The sequence below is a fragment of the Pongo pygmaeus genome, chromosome 4, assembly GCF_028885625.2.
Source record: "Pongo pygmaeus isolate AG05252 chromosome 4, NHGRI_mPonPyg2-v2.0_pri, whole genome shotgun sequence".
Lineage (NCBI taxonomy): Eukaryota > Metazoa > Chordata > Mammalia > Primates > Hominidae > Pongo > Pongo pygmaeus.
In genome coordinates, this window is record NC_072377.2 from 614,677 (window position 1) to 635,445 (window position 20,769).

The 20,769-nt window shown below is 54.7% G+C and overlaps 1 protein-coding gene across 11 annotated transcripts in view; it reads left to right on the top strand.

The window, feature by feature from the left end:
- The window catches only part of CEP72 (centrosomal protein 72), a 37,737-nt gene extending 17,402 nt beyond the window's left edge, over nucleotides 1-20,335 (top strand). For 4 of the 11 annotated variants that reach the window (XM_054488097.2, XM_054488099.2, XM_054488100.2 and 1 more), the window contains exons 5-12: nucleotides 1,790-1,968; nucleotides 4,312-4,524; nucleotides 6,274-6,575; nucleotides 8,162-8,297; nucleotides 9,475-9,671; nucleotides 12,995-13,121; nucleotides 16,915-17,026; nucleotides 19,770-20,335. In XM_054488097.2, coding sequence (XP_054344072.1) covers nucleotides 1,790-1,968; nucleotides 4,312-4,524; nucleotides 6,274-6,575; nucleotides 8,162-8,297; nucleotides 9,475-9,671; nucleotides 12,995-13,121; nucleotides 16,915-17,026; nucleotides 19,770-19,935 — 1,432 coding nt within the window. In that variant the 3' untranslated portion in view covers nucleotides 19,936-20,335. Of the gene's footprint in view, nucleotides 1-1,789; nucleotides 1,969-3,598; nucleotides 3,692-4,311; nucleotides 4,525-6,273; nucleotides 6,576-8,161; nucleotides 8,298-9,474; nucleotides 13,122-16,914; nucleotides 17,027-19,769 lie in introns of those variants that run through there. The other 7 variants (XM_063664619.1, XM_063664620.1, XM_063664621.1 and 4 more) reach the window with 5 other exon arrangements.
- The last annotated feature ends 434 nt before the right edge of the window (nucleotides 20,336-20,769 follow it).

The following is a 20,769-nucleotide window of genomic DNA, read 5'->3' on the forward strand; positions in this document are numbered from 1 at the left end:
GTGGCCCCAGGACCCAGCCCCCTTCTTTGTGCAGCGTTCTGGAGAACTCAGGTCGCAGTCCCCGGGGAGTGGCCCCAGGACCCAGCCCCCTTCTTTGTGCAGCGTTCTGGAGAACTCAGGTCGCAGTCCCCGGGGAGTGGCCCCAGGACCCAGCCCCCTTCTTTGTGCAGCGTTCTGGAGAACTCAGGTCGCAGTCCCGGGGAGTGGCCCCAGGACCCAGCCCCCTTCTTTGTGCAGCGTTCTGGAGAACTCAGGTCGCAGTCCCTGGGGAGTGGCCCCAGGACCCAGCCCCCTTCTTTGTGCAGCGTTCTGGAGAACTCAGGTCACAGTCCCTGGGGAGTGGGACTGGCCTCGGGTGGACCAGGTGTCGTATCATGAGCCACTCACAAAAGCAGCATTCCTGGTCACTGCCCTTGGGTTTGTTTTGTGTACATATCTCTTAACTACCTTTGTTGGAAACAAGGTCCCCTTTGAGCACATTCTTCTCTGTATAGAGGGTCACCATGCTAAGGTGGGTCATATTCTGACACACCTCTGATTTCAGCCATTATGGAAACACTCTCCCTGAATGTGAAAGTGGACATTTGGAACACTTAACTTTCTTGATCACATGTATCTCCTTGTGGATATGCTAGGAAAAGTGTAATTTGAATTTTAACCTGCATAGCAGATTAAAGACATAGCAGAACACAACCTTCCAGAACTTTAATTTTTGAACCAATCCTAGTGGGGTTCTGTCCAGTGCCGGGATTTGGCCCAGTCCTGGTGGGGTTCTGTCCAGTGCCAGGATTTGACCCAGTCCTGGTGGGTTTCTGTCCAATGCCGGGATTTGGCCCAGTCCTGGTGGGGTTCTGTCCATTGCCGGGATTTGGCCCAGTCCTGGTGGGGTTCTGTCCAGTGCCGGGATTTGGCCCCGTCCTGGTGGGGTTCTGTCCAGTGCCGGGATTTGGCCCCGTCCTGGTGGGGTTCTGTCCAGTGCCGGGATTTGACCCAGTCCTGGTGGGGTTCTGTCCAGTGCCGGGATTTGGCCCAGTCCTGGTGGAGTTCTGTCCAGTGCCGGCATTTGGCCCAGGCCTGGTGGGGTTCTGTCCAGTGCCGGGATTTGGCCCCGTCCTGGTGGGGTTCTGTCCAGTGCCGGGATTTGACCCAGTCCTGGTGGGGTTCTGTCCAGTGCCGGGATTTGGCCCCGTCCTGGTGGGGTTCTGTCCAGTGCCGGGATTTGACCCAGTCCTGGTGGGGTTCTGTCCAGTGCCGGGATTTGGCCCAGTCCTGGTGGGGTTCTGTCCAGTGCCGGGATTTGACCCAGTCCTGGTGGGGTTCTGTCCAGTGCCGGGATTTGGCCCAGGCCTGGTGGGGTTCTGTCCAGTGCCGGGATTTGGCCCCGTCCTGGTGGGGTTCTGTCCAGTGCCGGGATTTGACCCAGTCCTGGTGGGGTTCTGTCCAGTGCCGGGATTTGGCCCAGTCCTGGTGGGGTTCTGTCCAGTGCCGGGATTTGGCCCAGTCCTGGTGGGGTTCTGTCCAGTGCCGGGATTTGACCCAGTCCTGGTGGGGTTCTGTCCAGTGCTGGGATGCTGTCATGTTATCACGTAACCTGGCTGTTGCTCACCAGTTGTCCTTGGTGAGTCCCTCTTTAGTGTCACTGCAGTGGAAGCAACAGGACCCGGCTGCCCCACGTTTGCAGCACACTGCTTCCCTTAGAGACCGTGCAGGAATTTTCCTTCTCCGGGTCTGCGTGCGCCGGAGCATATGGCTGGCTTGAGTGATGCTGATGAGTTTGCTTTTCTTACAGACCACGCCACCCCAGAGCCAAGTGCAGCGAGGCCTCAGCCAAGCAGAGCCTGGTCATGGACGCGGATGACGAGGCAGTCCTGAACCTCATTGCAGAGTGCGAGTGGGACCTCGGCAGGCCTCCCGGGAGCACGAGCTCCAGCCAGAAGGAGCGTGAGGCCGACCCTCGTGGTTCCCAAGGTGCGCTGCTCATCTGCCAGGAGGCCAGTGGGGCCGCTGACTCTGGGATATATATATAGTCGTCACTGGCCTTGGAGTCCACAGTTGCACTTTTTGTGGAACTTACCTTTAAGGGTAGGATCTTCATGATGTGTCTTTGTGTGCTTTCGAATGCCAGCCATTTGGACTACAGAGTTATAAAAGGAGAAAGTTAACATATTTGAGTATAGTCATACTGCATGATGGTTTAAATTGTGACCTTCTGAGATCACAGGAAAAGGCAAACTGTCTAAAATAGACAAGAAGCCTAGTGTCCTGTGGCAAGTGGGGCTGACATCTGCGGCAGCTGCAGGGAGACATAGTCACCGAGCTTGTAGGAAACCCTGAGCTCAGGCCGCCACGTGTAGACCTTCAGATCCCAACAAGGGTGTCTTGGAGACTCCATTGCCCGGCGGGCACTGCCCTCCACTGGGATGTGCTGATAGGCTTTAGCTTCATTTATTCCACCTCCGTTGTGAGTTTCTGAGAACTTTCCAGGTGGAGACCTGAGTTTGGGCTGAAATCTTAGGTTCATCTGTGCAAGGACATCTGCCCTGCGGCAGTGGTGCTCCAGCCATGTCCTTGCCGGCACTGGGCGCTGAGTCCTTTAATCCTAGCTGCTCTGTCAGGGTGTTGTGGTCCGTGTTTATGGCTTTAATTTGCATCCCGCTGCTGTTGAGGTACTGGCCGTGCCTGTCTCTTCTTTTCTCTCCAGGTCTGCCCACCTTTGTTCTGGGGTTGCTTCTCTTAGTATTGAGTCATAAGAGATCTTGGTGGTTTTGACACAGGCTCTTTCTCAGGCACAAGGGCTGCCCATTTCCTCCCTTCTGTGGCTGGCCTTTTCATTTTCTGAACAGTGCTTTGAAGAGCACAAGTTTTAATTTCAGTACAGTCCAGTTTATGAAGGGCACAAGTTTGTTTTGTTTTTTGTTTTGTTTATTTTGAGATGGAGTTTTGCTCTGCCGCCCAGGCTGGAGTGCAGTGGCGCGATCTTGGCTCACTGCAGCCTCTGCCTCCCAGGTTCAAGTGATTCTGCTGCCTCAGCCTCCCGAGTAGCTGGGACTACAGGCGCCCACCATGACACCCAGCTAATTTTGTATTTTTAGTAGAGACGGGGTTTCCTCATGTTGGCCAGGCTGGTCTCAAACTCCTGACCTCAGGTGATCCGCCCGCCTCAGCCTCCCAAAGTGCTGGGATTACAGGGTGAGCCACTGCGCCCGGCTGAAGGGTACAAGTTTTAATTTCAGTCTAGTCCAGTTTATGAGTACTTTCCTTTGATGGTTTGGGCTTTTGTGTGCCCTGTAAAGGAATTTTGTCCACCGCGTGATCATGAAGATTTTCTCCCATGTTTCCTTACAGATGTCCCACAGTCTTAGTGTCTAGGTGTACAATTCACTTTTTGGAGCTTTTGTGTGTGTTGTTAGTTAACGGGTCAAGACATCCCCCTCTACATGTACAGTTGTCTCTTTGTATCCACTGGTTTTGAATCTCTGGAGTCAACCAACCATGGATCGAAACTATTTGGAAAAAAAACAAAAATTACAATACAGCAATTAAAAAATAATACAGTACAACTATTTACACAACGTTTATTTATTTTGTATTTTTGTAGAGATGGAGTCTTGCTATGCTGCCCAGGCTGGATTCAAACTCCTGGGCTCAGGTGATCCTCCTGCCTCAGCCTCCTCAGCATCCTGGATTGCAGGCATGTGCCGCTGTGGCCAGCTACAGTAGCATTTACGTTGTTATGTATCCTAAGTAGGCAAGAGATGACTTAAAATACACGGGAGGATGCATGCAGATTATACACAGATACGACATTTCACCTAAGAGAGTTGCGTGTCCTTGAATCTTGCCTTTCCTGAGGGTTGCCTGGAACCAGTCCTCTGTGGAGACTGAGGAATGACTGTACACCCAGTTGTTCTGCTGCCTGTTGTTGACAGAAGTACATCCAGTTGTTCTGATGCCTTTTGTTGAAAAGACTCTTTTTCCTCATTTGGTTACTTGGCACCTTTGACCTGAGACTGTCTGGACTCTCTCTTCTGTTTTGTGCATCATTTTGTCTGACTTTGCTCCACTTCACGAGGCTTGATTCTTGCAGCCTCGTCCTGAATCTTGCAGGCGAGTGGTGCCAGTTCCCAGTTCCAAGCTCTCTTGCTGTTAGAAGTCACTGTGGATTCACTTCAGTGTCACCCGGCACGTGATTAACCCCTCAGTCTAACAGATACCATACACTATTCAGAAGCTTAAAATGTAATTTTTAATGAAATAAAACTTTTACCATATTTTATGAAATATTTTATTTACAATATTTTAATAAAATAGAATCCAGACATCTGTTGAGCCCGCAGTTGGTACAGTACCAGTGTGGGGACTCCGGGAAGCAGGGCCGTGAGACGAGGAGGAGCAGCTGCAGAGGGTGCTGTCTGGAGAAGACGCCTTGGAGCCGGCTCTGTGGAGAGCTCCCACCACCGTACGGATCGGAGCCGGAGGCCTCCTGTGACCCCAGGCCACATGCCTACTTCACCCCCCACCCAGGTACTTACACGTGTCTTAGTCTGTTTTCTGTTGCTGTAACAGAAAACCGCAGACTGAGTAATTTATAAAGAACAGAAGCTTACGTGGCTCATGGTTCTGGAGGCTGGGAAGTCCAAGAGCACGGTGCCGGCACCTGGTGCTGGTCCTCCCATGGCGCAGGCAGAAGCAAGCTCAAGACAGAGAAATGGAGCCAGACTCATCCTTTATCAGGAACCCAGCCCTGCAGTACAGCATTCCTGCCTCCCTGAGGGCTGGCCCTGTGACCTGCTCACCTCTTAAAGACCCTCTGCTTAATACTGTTACAATGGCAATAAGTTTCCATTGGAAACTTAGGAACTTTGGGGGATTCCTTCAAACCACAGCAACATGAAATCCCTGTCAACTTTTACTCCCTTCAGTTCCTTTTTAAGTAGTTAAATATTTTTCACAACGTTAGCTTTCACTATGAAATTTCTCCTGTTCTCTTTGTATTTATTTGTTTGTGGAACTCTCCAAAATGTCTTTGGAAAGAATGCAGCACATTGAAATTTATAATCCATTCATGGTTTAGACTCATGATTGGTGAATAGGTGCTTTTTCTCTGCATGTGTGTGTGTGCACACTCTCCCTCTTCCCTCCCCTCACCCTCTCACTAATGCACACACACTTTAAGTGTATGGGCCCAGGTTATGGCGGTAGCTACATTTTGAAAATCAAAGGCGAGAAAAGTTAACCAAGAGCGTCACGTGATACCATGTGATGGCCACCTATGTGGCGTAAGTATCAGAAAACCTCCTGCCATGAGCAGGCCAGACACGGTGGCTCACGCCTGTAATCCCAACATTTTGGGAGGCCGAGGCAGGCGGATCATTTGAGGTCAGGAGTTTAAGACCAGCCTGGCCAACATGGTGAAACCAGATCTCTACTAAATATACAAAAATAGCTGGGCATGGTGGTGGGCACCTATAGTCCTAGCTACTCTGGAGGCTGAGGCATGAGAATCGCTTGAACCTGGGAGGTGGAGGTTGCAGTGAGCCTAGATGGCATCACTACACTCCAGCCTGGGCAACAGAGCAAGACTCCAACTCAAAAAAAAAAAAGAACAAGAGAAACCTTGTCTCGAGTGACCCTGGCACCTCCTGGAAGCCTGCTCATGCCCAACTGGTGAGAGGCAGGGGACCTAGCCGGGTTGTCTGTCAGCTGCTGCAGGACGTGGCGGGTCATCTTGAGTTGTGCAGGCTGTGGTGGAGGCCAAGGCTGTGCCCATTTTGTGCCTTCTCCTGCCTTCATTGTCCTTCCACAGACAAGTTCACCCTCCCCTGGGTCTTGTGTGTCCTGGGGGCTCAGTGGTTGGTACAGTGCACAGAACCCACCACTTTATGGACCATCAGAGTCTGTCACTTCACCTGGCTTCAGAGATGGATGTGTGCTTAGACATTTGGAACGCTTTGTTGAAGCGTATTGCACGTCGGTCATCACGGGGTGAACACGCTGAGCTGGGCGGTCCATGTTTGCTTTATCCAGACTCCCCTAGAGTTTGCGTGTTAGCACGTGTGCCCCAGTATGCCCCTTTCTTCCCTCGGCACCCTCCCTCTGCGTGTGTCTTTGTGCAGGTGTAAGGATGTATGTATGCGTGTACATATGTAAGTGTGCGTGTGTGTCCGTGTGTGTATGTACATGGGCACACACATGCCTTTTAAAAGTTACAGTGCTGAACACTGCACCCAGAGAATTTGGCCTGATGTGGGCCCCGTCCTCTCTGTATTGCAGACTCCGTGGATACTGAGGACTCGGCCTCTTCTCAGAAGTTGGATTTGTCAGCAGAAATGGTGCCTGGTCCCCTGCCAGCCCCCGGAAAGTGCAGGAAGCGAAGAATGCCTAGTGGAAGATTCCAGACGTTTTCGGACCAGGAGGGTCTGGGCTGCCTGGAGAGAACTCATGGGTCCTCCATGCCCGAGGAGAGCCTGAGCAGACAGAACAGCTCAGAAAGCAGGAACGGGAGGACCTTGTCTCTGCCTGAGGCCTCGGAGACTGAGGAGCAGAGGTCTCGGGGCATGACCGACAACAGAGAGGTGAGAGAAGGGCTGGAGGGCAGCAGGCCCATGGCACCCCCTTCCTAATGTGGGGCTGTTACGGCTTTGACGGTGCCGTGATTACGCCTACGACACTGACCGTGTCCCTCCCTAATGCGGGGCTGTTAGGCTTTGGCGATGCCGTGATTGCGCCTACGGCACTGACCGTGTCCCTCCCTAATGCGGGGCTGTTACGGCTTTGGCGATGCCGTGATTGCGCCTACGGCACTGACCGTGTCCCTCCCTAATGCGGGGCTGCTACGGCTTTGGCGGTGCCGTGATTGCGCCTACGGCACTGACCGTGTCCCTCCCTAATGCGGGGCTGCTACGGCTTTGGCGGTGCCGTGATTGCGCCTACGGCACTGACCGTGTCCCTCCCTAATGCGGGGCTGCTACGGCTTTGGCGGTGCCGTGATTGCGCCTACGGCACTGACCGTGTCCCTCCCTAATGCGGGGCTGCTACGGCTTTGGCGGTGCCGTGATTACGCCTACGGCACTGACCGTGTCCCTCCCTAATGCGGGGCTGTTACGGCTTTGGCAATGCCGTGATTACACCTGTGGCACTGACTGTGTCCCAGGATGAAGGGAACCATCACACTTAGGTTTCCAGGGCGCTTGCTGCTGCGTTTTGTTGGACGTGTGCCTCTGTGCCACACGCTGCTCCTGCGGTGCTGTTCTGAGTGGAAGCCCCATGGTGGAGAGGGGACTTTGTCTCCAAAGTTGGAATCGGGCGTCTTAGCCGGCTGAGCCATTGATGACCCTGTCATGAGGGGAGGATCCTGGAGGTCGCTGTGATGAGAGACCGAGTCACTCCGCCTTCAGGGTGACCTAGAGGCCAGGGGGCAACTGGCACAGGCCCAGTCAGAGGCGTTGAGACACACCTGCTGTAGACATGAGTACAGACCACCCAGAGGGGAACAGGCAGGGGCTGTTCACTTGGTACTTGCCACAGCGAGGGCTTCAGACTCCCAGGCAGGCAGAGGAGCGTGAAGGTGCGGAACTTTGGGACAGGAAAGGAGGCATGGCTGGAGCTACAGGCGGCTCCCTAGCAGCATGGGGTGGGGGGGTCCCAGAGCTGGGTGGGGCGTGTTTGACATCCCCGGCAGGTCCTGAGCTGGAAGGAGGCAGAGATGGGGGAGGTGGGCGGTCTCTGTTTCAGCGTTATTGTTTGACTCCGGGCCGTTGCTGGGGACAGCGTCTGGCACCCTCTACCAGCCTGACTGTGGGCACAGGCTGCTTCCTGGGCAGCTCCCTTTGAACACAGGCTCTGACCGCGGCCTGGGCGTGTCTTCCACTTCCCTGTCTGGGTTGACGGGGGGGAATCTGGGGCCTGCTTGAGTTGGGAATCTGTGGGCCCCATCCTGTCCTGTCATCGAGACCTCACTCATCCAGGACTGGTGCACCTGGCTAAGCCTCACTGGGCGGGCACTGCTGAGCTGCCCTCCACCTGGCTCAGGGCTGGGGCCTCAGGGCACCTGTCCTCCCCTCCGTGGTGCGAGGGCATCCCAGGGTACGTTTGGGCACCTGCTGGCATTCAGGACCTCAGTTACTGACTCGCTGGCCTCATGATGTTGTTTCCATCACAGCCGTCTCCCGGGTCACACTCGGCTCTACCCAGGAAGAAGACGGCCCTGCAGGCGGTGCTCCTGGAGACGCTCTTGGACCTGGTGGACAGGAGCTGGGGCGGCTGCAGGTCCCTGCACAGCAATGAGGCATTCCTTGGTGAGTCAGGGCGGCCGCTGCTCTTGCCCTGTAGGCAGCGTCTGTGTGGGTTCCGGGGTCCTCTGCGTGTCGTGACCTAGGAGTCATCTCAGCCCCAGGTGTCCTACGCCCCCTCGCATGAGCGTGTGGTGGTCCTGCGCCTGGGCCCTCCCTGGCAGTCTCTGCCTCTCACAGTGGCCAGGGCTCTTAGGAGACACCACATGGGCCTGGGCCTGTGGGTCCCCTGCTGTGCTCTGGGGTGTTGGGGGGTCTGTCACCTCATTTTGCTCAAAATGCTGTCCAAAAGGGCTTGGTTCTGATGGCTGTGATCACATGGAGATTTGGAGTTTGGAAGCTGCTCAGCATCTTCTCCCCCGACCCGAGCGTGTAGCCTGTGCTGGGCCTGGATTGCAGAGCTTTTGGTTGGTGTGGGGCCCAGGAGGGTGGTCCCTCCCCAGAGAGGACTTGGGTCTGTTTGATTCTGCCAGGCAACCTGTACATGAGCACACTGGGGCCTCCCTCATCCGGGGTCACACTGGGAGACCAGGAGATGCCGCGTCACCAGTGGCACCTTCTCTTTGTCCTGCAGCCTGGGGTGTGGTTGTGTGTGTCGCTCAGGAGCCTAGCCAGTGTGCTCCTCCCGGCAGACCCTGGGCACGGCTCTGAGCTGTCTGAGTGCCCCTTGCAGTGTTATAGCCCCTCAGCTCCTAGAATGAGGATGCCTTGCAGTTGCAGCCCACCTGGACCCCAGCCCCATAAACCTCCCCTCTCCCTAGGCTGGTGTCCTGCGGGAACCTCCTGAGCTTGTCATCGTCGGTGGCGGGGGGACTGTCACAGGCCCAGGCCACTGTCCCAGTGTGGAGTTGCCAGCTGTCGTCTGCACGGCGGTTTCCACACAGGGCAGTCAGTGTTTGTGGAAGGCGCAGCGAGTTGTGGCGGCACAACTGAAACCTTGAGACGCGGCCCCTGGTTGCCCCTTTTCTTGGAGGTCACCTCTTCTCTTCAGTTCCCACCCTGCCCGTGTGTGGATGCACAGAGCCTGAGGTGGTTTTGTGGCGCCAACACCCCTTTCCCCCCTCCCTGCCTGCCGTCTTTTTGAGGCATCGTCTGTGTGATTCAAAACATACTGAGCCGATTTTGTTTTATATTTCATCCTTTAAGCCTAAATGCTAACGTAATATTTGATTTTCACTCCTAGCTCAGGCAAGACACATCTTGTCATCTGTTGAAGAATTCACAGCAGCTCAGGACGGCTCTGCGATGGTGGGTGAAGACGTCGGCTCCCTGGCTCTGGAGAGTAAGTCCCTGCAAAGCCGCCTTGCTGAGCAGCAGCAGCAGCACGCGCGGGAGATGAGCGACGTGACGGCGGAGCTGCACCGCACACACAAGGAGCTGGTGAGCCCGCCCTGGCGCTGTGTCTGTGTCCATGTGACTGGGGGAAACATGGCTCTGACGTCCAGGAACGAGGGCGGCTCCTTGATGCCACACTGTCCCAACCGCCATCTCTGCAGCCCCACGTCTCCCCTCCCTGCCCGGGACCCGGCCACCCCCAGGAACACGGCCTGCCCTGTCTCACAACAGGCCTGGAGCATTTTGGAGACAGCAGTGGCACTGGCCACCTTCTCTCCCCGGGCCCAAGGGACCCTCCACCACTGGGCAGTGTCGGGCACTGTGGGAGCCAGGCCTGGACATGATTTTATCTTGCTGACCCATCTCTCAGGGCCTTGAACTGGAGACAACTGAGGCCACTCTCTTTTTAGGAAGGAGATGACGGCCAGTGTCCCATGGTGAGCTGGGGCTACAGGGCAAGTTACCGCAAAATGAGCAGCTGAAAACCCACCTTTATCACCTTGGATTTCTGTGTGTTGGGCCTCAGGCTCAGCTCAGCCAGGCGCGTCTGGCTTCATCTCAGCTGTGGGCCGGGGCCATCGTCTCATCTGAGGCCTCATGGGGCAGGATCCTCCCAGGCTCCCTCCCTCCGTCTCAGCCGTGGGCCGGGGCCACCGTCTCATCTGAGGCTTCATGGGGCAGGATCCTCCCAGGCTCCCTCCCTCCGTCTCAGCCGTGGGCCGGGGCCGCCGTCTCATCTGAGGCCTCATGGGACGGGATCCTCCCAGGCTCCCTCCACGCTGCAAGGGCCTCCCCACGGGCTGCTGGCATCCTTAGGACAGGGAGCTGGTGGTCAGAGAGCCACACCCAGACAGAAGCGGCCCTCCGGGAGTCCTGGTGTGAGGGCAGAGCCACGTGAGGATGTGCACACCCAGAGGGCCCTTGTCAGCATCTGTAAAATGGGAGTGAAGTCGGCCCGGGACGGCTTCGAAAACTGTCTCTGAACTTGTCTGACAAGTACATACTGTCTGTTTAATGGGAACCTACATCTCAGAGATCCCACACAACGCCTCCTCTTTAGAGAAGAAAAAACACAGATGGCAAAACAACGCAGGCAGCCTCTGTTTAAACGCACGTGCCACCCCCCTCCCCGCCCCGGTCTGGAAGCCTCTGCACCTGGCCTTCATCTGGAAGCCTCTGGATTTAAACACACGTGGGTCCCCATCCCCCATCCAGAAGCCTCTGCATTTAAACACATGTTCCCTCGTCCAGAAGTCTCTGCATTTAAATACACATGACCCCCCATCCAGAAGTCTCTGCATTTAAACACATGTTCCCCCGTCCAGAAGCCTCTGCATTTAAACACACGTGGCCCCCCGTCCAGAAGCCTCTGCATTTAAACACACGTGGCCCCTCATCTGGAAGCCTCTGGATTTAAGCACCCATGGCCCCTTCTCTGGAAGCCTCTATATTTAAACATGTGTGGCCCCCCGTCTGGAAGCCTTTGTACTTAAATACTTGTGACCCGCTGTCTGGAAAGTGAGCTGGGCGCCGATGTCTTTTCTGTGGGACGCAGCCGGGCACACCCCTTGCCCTTCTGAGCCTGGGACCAGACAGAGCTGCCAGGCGGAGCCCGAAGGTGTGCCGAGCGCCAGTGCCACCAGGGGTGGGGGTCACACGCAGCTGTGGCCACCGTGGACGCCTGCTTTTTCGCCCTCTGCAGTTTGCCTAACCCTGTCCCTTGGGGCAGCCCTGGGCCTCTGGACAGAGCAGCCCTGGTTCCCTGTCAGGGTGAGTGATCCGGAAGAATCTGGCAGCCCGAGCCCCGCGGGTAAGGAGCAGTCAGCACAGTCAGGAACCCGGCGGAGGGAGCAGCCGGGCAGGCTGGTGGGCACTGCCTTCCAGGGAGGCGCACATCTCTCACTCCAGAAGCACCCAAGTTTACTCTGCCACGTGAGGACGCTCATCCCTCGGTCACACGAACCTAGACCTTGCTGCTTTTGGAAGCTGCAGTCAGGTGTCCTGAGGCAAGGTGGCCCAACTTCCAGCTGCTGTGCCTGGCACGGCCTCTGAGGCAGATGGGCTGCGCCCAGCTTGGGTGCAGTCGGTCCTCTGTTCCCTGCGCCTGTCGTGGCCTAGACTCCAAAAAATTTAAAAATTAGCCAGGCGTGGTGGCACACTTCCGTCATCCCAGCTATTTTGGGAGGTAGAGGCAGGAGGCTCAGGAGTTGAGAGGGCTGCAGTGAGCTGTGATTGCTCCACTGCCCTCTAGTTTGTACGACAGAGCGAGACTTTGCCTGAAAGAAACAAATGAAAAAGCTGGGAGCTCACAGCCCTGCCTTAAGAGCTCACTGCATCCTTGGGAGGCAAAACCATGAGATGTGGCACTGCCAGGAGCTTTCTGGACGACCCAAAGCACTGTGCAGAGGGCAGGTCGTGCTGGTTGGCGCCACTACAGCAGACACCTTGGGGAGAAGGCCGCGAAATGAAGAACGGGCCAAGATAAGCCTGAGGTCTCAGACCCAGCGATCCGCTTTCACCGTGGGCGTCGGGGACCTGGTGGGCGCATGCATGCTGAGGGGGCTGTCGGCGGGTGGGCTCACTGAGCAGAGAAGGACGAAGCGGCGATACCCCCAGCATGAGGCTTCTGCTGCACAGACTCAGGCGCTCCCTCCCCTGGTGGCAGTGAGCTGGGGCCTGCTCAACACCCCCGGCCCCAGGATGTGCCTGCTGGTGCCTGAGAGAGCAGCAGCCAGGTGAGATGGGATCCCTGGGGACCCTGGAGACCCTGGTCGCAGCTGCCGGTGGCTTGGACGGCTCACACCTCACCAGGCACCCTGGGGCCGGGGAGGGGCAGAGGCTGCCGTGTGGCTGCAGGCGTGGCCCTTTCCCCTCCTCGATGACAGCTCATCCTGTGCTCCGGGTCTTCTCCATACTTTGAGGATATGAAAGGAGCCAGAACAGAAGGGGGTTCCTGCAGGGCCACCGGTGCCTCACACTGGCACCAAGGCCTGGGGCCCACAGTGTCCATGAGGGCATCCTGGAAGAGACAGGGTTCCCCCAGCCGCCACCGGCTGCCCTGCCCAGCATCAGGCCTGCAGGTCCTGCTGGAGCACATGCCTCAGGAGACTCGGGAGTGGGGCTCTCACAGGGCTGAGGCGCTCCTTTCCATCCCTCTCCTCACTTCCCTCCATCCCCTGAGGGTGCTGCAGGGCTGGGCAGGGCGGGCTGGGAGCAGGGAGATGTGCCGTGAAACCGAATTACTGCCTCTCACATTGTGACCAGGTATGCAGAAGGAACCCTCGGGATTCTCAGGGTTCAGTTTTATTTTCTATATGCATTTTACTGAATTTGACTTGTGCAATTAAGTGTATTTTCTGTGTCCCCAGGATGATTTGAGACAACATTTAGATAAATCTTTGGAAGAGAACAGTAGCTTAAAATCACTTTTGTTGAGTATGAAAAAGGAAGTGAAGAGTGCAGACACTGCAGCCACATTAAATTTGCAGATCGCTGGTAAGTTGATCGTGTATTTGGTCACCTGGTAAACTTTAACTGTTCAAATGTGCCTAGGTAGACTTTGTTTTAAATTCTTCACTGCGGGAAGTGGGCAGCAGCAGACGCAGTTGGTAAGTGGGGAGCCGAGCCCCTGCCTCGCTGGCTGACGTGGAGGCTGCCTCGGCCGGAGTTTGTGGCACCCGCGCGTGTCTGGGGCAGTCCTGGCATGGATGTAGGAGGCAAGGCCACCCCTGTCCTCACCCTGCCCGGCCGTCTTCCCCTCAGCACAGGGTGTCAGGGCTGCAGCTGCTGGAGGGGCCTGGTCACTGTGGGGTTTGCTGCTCCTGTCTGGCGTCCTCCCACGGTTATGCTGCCATCGAATTTGGTGAGTGAGCCTGTTGCCCAGCGTCTCAGCGTTACAGATTCAGGTTGCATTTCTGGTGAACCCGTGTCTCTCCCGAGCAGGCCTGCTGTGGTCAAGATCCAGATCTTTCTCACTTCCCTCTCTTCACTTTTTTTGTTCTGTTTTGCTATTTTTACAAAACTGTATTCAGTATTTCAAGTTCAGATACCTGGATTTTAAATAAGGAAATGCTGATGGAGTCTGCTGTCCATGGTAACCTTCTCGGTGTGGTGTGGAGTCTCTTGGAGGTTTTAACTCATACTTCCCTGAGATTGACAAGTGGAGCATCTCTTCCTGATCTAGCCTCTCAGGGGCTCACGGACTTTTTCTCAAAGGCCAGGTAGTAACTGTTCCAGGGCGTGTGGGTCTCAAGTGTCTGTCCCAACCAGCCGTGGCCTTTGTGGCAGGGAGGCAGCCGTGGATGAGGCCTGTGGCTGCTCTGTCTCCTTTGAGGCAGCGTCTCCTCGGATCTTTCGCCCGTTGGTTTTTATTGGGTTGTTTTATCGAGCGGTAAGAGTTCTTTAGGGTCTTCTTTTTTATTTATAAATTTTGCTTTTCTGTCTTCTGTTTCTTTAAGATATTGTTGTAGTTACCATGGGTCCTTGAATAACCCTGTCCATTCAACATCATTTCGTCATAAAGGTGATGAGAAAAAAAAAATCAGTTCTCTGCCCGGGAGAACTGTGTGTGTGGTTTGCTCTCCCGGCTCTGTGGGCTTTCTCTGGGTCCGCTGGTTTCCCCCCGTGCCCCGAAGCTGTGCACGCCAGGGCATTGGCGTGTCTGACCTGTCCCATCCCGAGTGAGTGCAGGCACAAGCCGCCCTGCTGTGGGATGGCATCTGATCAGGGCTGGTTCCTGCTCCACGCCCTGAGCTGCTGAGATAAGCGGCAGCCACCTCTGCCCCTGAATTGGAACAACAGAGTAAATAATGGTCTAACTTGTCATTACTAGTCGGTCTTAAATGTATGCATAGCTCCCATTTATTTTAATGTTTAATGTTAGAGGTGTTTTGGTCTTTGTTTGGTGGTTTGGTGATGTTCTTGTGACTAGAAATTGCTGTGGGAGCCTCACTCCTGATCCTGTCGGCAGCCTGTGTGAATGGTGAATTTGCCTTTGTTACACACTGTGTGAGTGTCACTCTTGCTCCCGTCGGCAGCCTGTGTGGATGGTGAATTTGCCTTTGTTACACACTGTGTGAGCATCACTCTTGCTCCCGTCGGCGGCCTGTGTGGACAGTGAATTCGGCTTCATTAACACTGTGTGAGCGTCACTCTTGCTCCTGTCAGCGGCCTGTGTGGACAGTGAATTCGGCTTCATTAACACTGTGTGAGCGTCACTCTTGCTCCCATCGGCGGCCTGTGTGGACAGTGAATTCGGCTTCATTAACACTGTGTGAGCGTCACTCTTGCTCCCATCGGCGGCCTGTGTGGACGGTGAATTCGGCTTCATTAACACTGTGTGAGCGTCACTCTTGCTCCCATCGGCGGCCTGTGTGGACGGTGAATTCGGCTTCGTTACGTGTGAGTGTCACTCTTGCTCCCATCGGCGGCCTGTGTGGACGGTGAATTCGGCTTCGTTACGTGTGAGCGTCACTCTTGCTCCCGTCGGCGGCCTGTGTGGACGGTGAATTCGGCTTCATTAACGCTGTGTGAGCGTCACTCTTGCTCCCGTCGGCAGCGTGTGTGGACGGTGAATTCGGCTTCGTTACGTGTGAGCGTCACTCTTGCTCCCATCGGCGGCCTGTGTGGACGGTGAATTTGGCTTCCGTGGCGGTCGCTTTGCTTCGTGGCCGTTTCTGGAACCATCAGTGCGAAGTGAGGATTTGCTGGACTTTCTGTTAGACTCCTTCTTAGCCTTCACTTCCAGTGTGAATTTTTTCTTTTATTGCTAATTCTTCCCTGAGTTCAGACCCCTCTTTTCTGACATTTCTGATTATGACTTATGTTGTTTTTTCGTTTCTTCTGTCATTTCCTTTTTGTCTCATAGGGATGTTCTTGCGCCCTAACCCTTTGCCTTACAGAAACTGGGATTTGGCTTCAATACTTTCTGCTGCTTTTTATATGAAAATTGTGCTTCTGAATTTCAGGGAGGAGGCAAGGTCAGGGCAGGTTTTCTGACCTCATGGATCAAGGATAGGGCAGCCTCCTTCTGGGGATTCTCAGGCCCTGTTCTTTCCTCCACCCTTCTCTGATGCCGTCATCATGGTTGACCTTGACCCTGACCCCACACCAGCTGTTCCTCTTGGTGCAGGCTGTGTTCTAGAAGGGACCAGGCAGGTCAGCTCTGAGGGATCGCACGGCTGCCTCAGCTTTTCCAGACTGCACGGGGGCCCCTGGCCTCACCCTCATGGGGAGGGGCAGGGCCGTGGTTCCCTGGTTGGCGCACTGGGTTTCCCAAGGGAGCAAGGACACTTGGGAGCTGTCCCGTTCTCAGAGCTGACGGCCACCCACTGCTGACGGCTGCCTTATCCCTGCAGAGGTGGACATGATGTGTGACTTGTGGCCTCTGGGGGTTTGTCCCAGCCTTTTGTGTTTGGGGTCCCAAGGCTTCCTTGTCCCTGGGATGCTGTAGTGTTGTCCCTGGGGTTCTGGTTTTGCCATCTAAGGACTTGGTTTGACCACCACGGGGACTGGAAGGTCCTGAAGCTGTGCCCCTGCGTTTCCTTCATTCATGCCCTCCGTGAACATGTCAACATAGACGCCACGTGGGGTGGCCTTCACACTGTGGGTGCTCCTGCGGCGCTCCTGCCTTGTGGGTGAGAAGAGCCTGCCATCCGTGTCACCGTCACCATTTGACCACCATCTTCCCCACCCCAGGCTTTCTTACTGCCTCTGTCAATGTGTGGTTTTGCAAGAGTGTGTCTACATGTGGGTTTATTTGTATCCCGTGTTTGGATTTGGTGACACACTAAATAGTAACTCTCTTCTCCTCTTGCGCTGGAAATCCAGAAACAGGCAGGAGTTTGTAGTTGGAAACCAGCCACATATTCCATCACTGATGGATGCAGAGTCAGAGGGCACTTCGGAGACCTCTGGCCACTGTGGGCTGCTTGGTGCTTTTCCCAAAACCCACAGGCCCTCCCTTCAGGGGCAGAGTGTGCTTCCTCGTGGAGGAGGAACCAGTAGACAGGCCCAGTGGAGGGACTGCCAGCCAGTGCTGCCTCACCCTGCCCTCACACAGGGATGTGGCTCCGTGGGGGCCTGGGGAGGGCCCAGGGTAGAAACAGCACAGGGAGGGGCCCTGGCATTCATGCTCGCCCTGTCTTTGAGTCTCATTAAAACTGATCTTTTCCAGCTATATTCTTTTTCTGGTAACCAAGATCCAGTTTAAATATAGAATTGTTTTCATTTTCAAAATGTGTGAATGAGTTTTACTCAGTAATGGTACTTTTTTTTCTTTCTCTTTCAGGACTTCAATCAAGTGTGAAGAGGCTGTGTGGCGAGATTGTGGAACTGAAGCAGCACCTGGAGCACTACGACAAGATCCAGGAGCTCACGCAGATGCTGCAGGAGAGCCACAGGTGCCTGCTCGTGAGGCTTGAGTGGGCCCCCGAGGGGAGGAGGCCCAGGCACAGGGAGGGTTGGGCCGGACTGGGTCACACCCAGAAGGTACAGAGGAGCAGCTCCTCATGAGTCTTGGCCGATGAAATCCAGGACCACTGCTGATTTGAAACTTCCATAAACTTTCCTCTCTGAAAATGGAGGCCCTTCCTGCTGTCTGTCGCATGTGTGAGGCATGGATCATGAAGTGTGACCCATGAGGTGTGACTGCAAGGTGTGGATGTGAGGTCTGACCATGAGGTGTGACCATAAGGCATGGACCGTGAGATGGGACTGTGAGGTATGTGACCATGGGGTGTAGGCTGTGAGGTATCAACCCTGAGTGTGAGGTGTGACTGTGAGGCATGGACCGTGAGGTGTGACTGTGAGGCGTGGACTGTGAGGTGTGGACTGTGAGGTGTGACTGTGAGGCGTGGACTGTGAGGTGTGACTGTGAGGTGTGACTGTGAGGCATGGACTGTGAGGTGTGGACTGTGAGGTGTGACTGTGAGGCGTGGACTGTGAGGTGTGGACCGTGAGGTGTGACTGTGAGGCATGGACTGTGAGGTGTGGACTGTGAGGTGTGACTGTGAGGTGTGGACTGTGAGGCGTGGACTGTGAGGCGTGACTGTGAGGCGTGACTGAGGCGTGGACTGTGAGGTGTGACTGAAGCATGACTGTCAGGCGTGACTGTGAGGCAGGACTATGAAGTGTGAATGTGAGGTGTGACTGTGAGGTGTGACTCTGAGGCGTGGACTGTGAGGCGTGGACTGTGAGGCGTGGACTGTGAGGCGTGGACTGTGAGGCGTGACTGTGAGGCATGACTGAGGCGTGGACTGTGAAGCATGGACTGTGAGGTGTGACTGAGGCGTGGACTGTGAGGTGTGACTGAAGCATGACTGTCAGGCATGACTGTGAGGCAGGACTATGAAGTGTGAATGTGAGGTGTGAATGTGAGGTGTGAATGTGAGGTATGGACTGCGAGTTGTGACTGTGAGGTCTGAATGTGAGGTGTGACTGTGAGGTGTGACTGAGGTGTGGCTGTGAGGTGGGACTGTGAGGTGTGATTGTGAGGCGTGGACTGTGAGGCATGACTGTGAAGTGTGACTGTGAGTTGTGAATGTGAGGTGTGGACTGAGAGTTGTGGACTGTAAGGTATGACCTGTGTGCAGTGTGACCAGGGGAGACAGGCGCATGAGAGATGGTCGGGCACGGCGGGGCAACCTGGTTCCGCTGGGCCGTAGTCCGGCAGCTGTGCTTCCCCCTTCACTGCAGTTCGTGTTCAGTTGGAAACATGGAGATTTCACCTTTACTCCCTGGCTATAGGGGGATGGTGAGAAGGGGGCTGGGTGTGAGGGGATCTTCAAGGCAGAATCTTAGTTTGTCTCTAAAGAATTGTGTGCCGGGAAGTGGTTGGAGGCTGGGTGCAGAAAGGAAGAGGCGAGCTGCTAGAGGAGGCAAGGACAGGTCGCTCTGGGCGGTTTTGTGGGTGCTGTTGTGTGAACCCCTGTTCCTGTGGCCTCAGCAGGGAAGGCTGGTCTGTGGTCAGTTCCTCCCCCTCCCCCTCCCATTCCCTCTTCCTTTCCCGCCACCTCCCATTCCCACTCCCTCCCCCACTCCTCAGGCTGAGGCTGCCACACTTACCTGGGTTCGACTACAGTCTGGTCATAGGCGTAGCCAGGCTCTGCCCCTTACAGGATAAAGGCCACAGACCCCCATGGGGCCCATCACAGGTGTAAGTTACAGAGGGGAAGGGTCCTGAAAGATGAGACTGGGCCAAGAGGAGGTGCAGCGGAGCAGAAGGAAGGGGACTGTGGCGGCCGCGGATGCAGTGCACAGTCGTGGGCAGGGCCATGTGACTCCCTGGAACCTGGTGGGCCTGTCTGTGGCAGGTCAGGGTAGAGTTGGGGGTCATTCTCCTTGAGCACTGTGGCCTGGATGTGGACAAGGCGGGGTGCACAGCTCCCAAACACGGTGGCATCGGGCTTCTGCCCCCAGGATTCATGCTGGCTTCATCCAGTCCTGGCCTGCGGCTCCTTTGCTGTCCAAGCGAACAGGGCCTGGGCCTGCACAGTGGCCCTGTCAGTGGGGTGCCCATCTCTGCGGCTATTGTGGCCGAGGTCAGTGGGCCCTGCCTTGTCTAATACTTGTAATGCCCTGAGTGTCCTCAAGTCATCGCTGACTGGGTGATTAGGGCAATTTGGAGGTGACAAAGTTGATAAAATGCAATAGCATTTTACTTCTAAAATAAAAATGGTCAACAGCATTAAAGACTAGGACTCTTCTATTACACTATTATGATGTCAAAATTATTATATTTGACTGGGAATTAGAAATATTTCAGTCCATGTATCTTTTCTAGAATTAGAACATTGTTTTGCTAGCCATGAAGTTTATCATCTTCTCATAAAACCCAGCGTAGCTGGAATAGCAAAGGCGCCATTCAGTCACTCATTAGCCTGTTCAGCTCGTTCATTCATTCCATAGGTGCTGAGCAGCACCTCCAAGGCTGCTCCCAGGGGTCAGGGCAGTGGTTGGGAAGGAGGAGGCAGGTGGGTGGTAGCCAGTGGGACACAGAAGGTGATGGGGCCACAGAGATAGGTCTGTGTGCAGGGCCAGGGCAGCTTCATGCCCATGCAGGGAGGTGGACAGGCCCAGCAGGTGAGGGCCACACCGCTGGAGAGGACGGAAGTGCCAAGCAGCCGCTTCCCTGTCGTTCTGCAGCTCCCTGGTCAGCACCAATGAACACCTGCTGCAGGAGCTGAGCCAGGTGCGGGCGCAGCACAGAGCCGAGGTGGAGCAGATGCACTGGAGCTACCAGGAGCTCAAGAAGACCATGGCCCTGTTTCCACACAGCAGCACCAGCCAAGGAGGCTGCCAGGCCTGCTGACTCCTGCCGAGAAGCTGGGCCGCGCCTTACGTTTCCTGGTAAAGTTACATTCTCTGCACCTTTGTACTTCTTTACTGAGTGTACTGGCTGGCAAGAGTTCTCTCTTCTGTTGGTAATTATTTAGGATTTTTGGAATGTATTCAGGGCCTGTAGCTTGGTTTTCTAAAGCACTTCCTAAAATGATATGATTACTCCAAGCCCTTTGCATGTTTTCAGACAGAACACATTGACATATTTTGAGACAAACTGGCCATTAATGTTGTATCCAGTATCCTGAGATGAAGTAAATGCAGTGTTTTACTGCCTGATGTGAAAGAGAGTTGCGTATGATAATTAAAGAAAATAATTTTCTGTGTAACAAGCAATCTTTATTTAATAAACAAATACATTGTTCTGAAAAGTTAACTTTTTAAGTGGCTGTATACAAATTATAACTGAGTTTGTCATTCAGTTATTTTATAGAACAAGCTGTGCACCATGATAGCTGAGTGGGAATAATTAAGTTCAAAGACTTAACACAAGTGACACTTATAGATGTGGGGGAAAAACCCTTAAAAATATTGTCTTATGATATTAACATATCACAGCGGAAACATCTACCCAAGCCCTGGCTCGCTCTCTTGTTTGCAGTGTAGTTCTGAAAATTATGTCATAATAGGACACAAAACTGGATTTTTAGTTTGGAAATTTCATATCTTATGTCATACTTGCTGTGATTGGTAAGACAAGGTCATTTTTTAAGTGACGTTCAACTGATTTGGGAAGAATGAGCAGGCCTAAGAAGAAAATGCTCTGTGCTAGCTCTGTGTGTGTTGTGTGCCCTTGCTGTGTGTG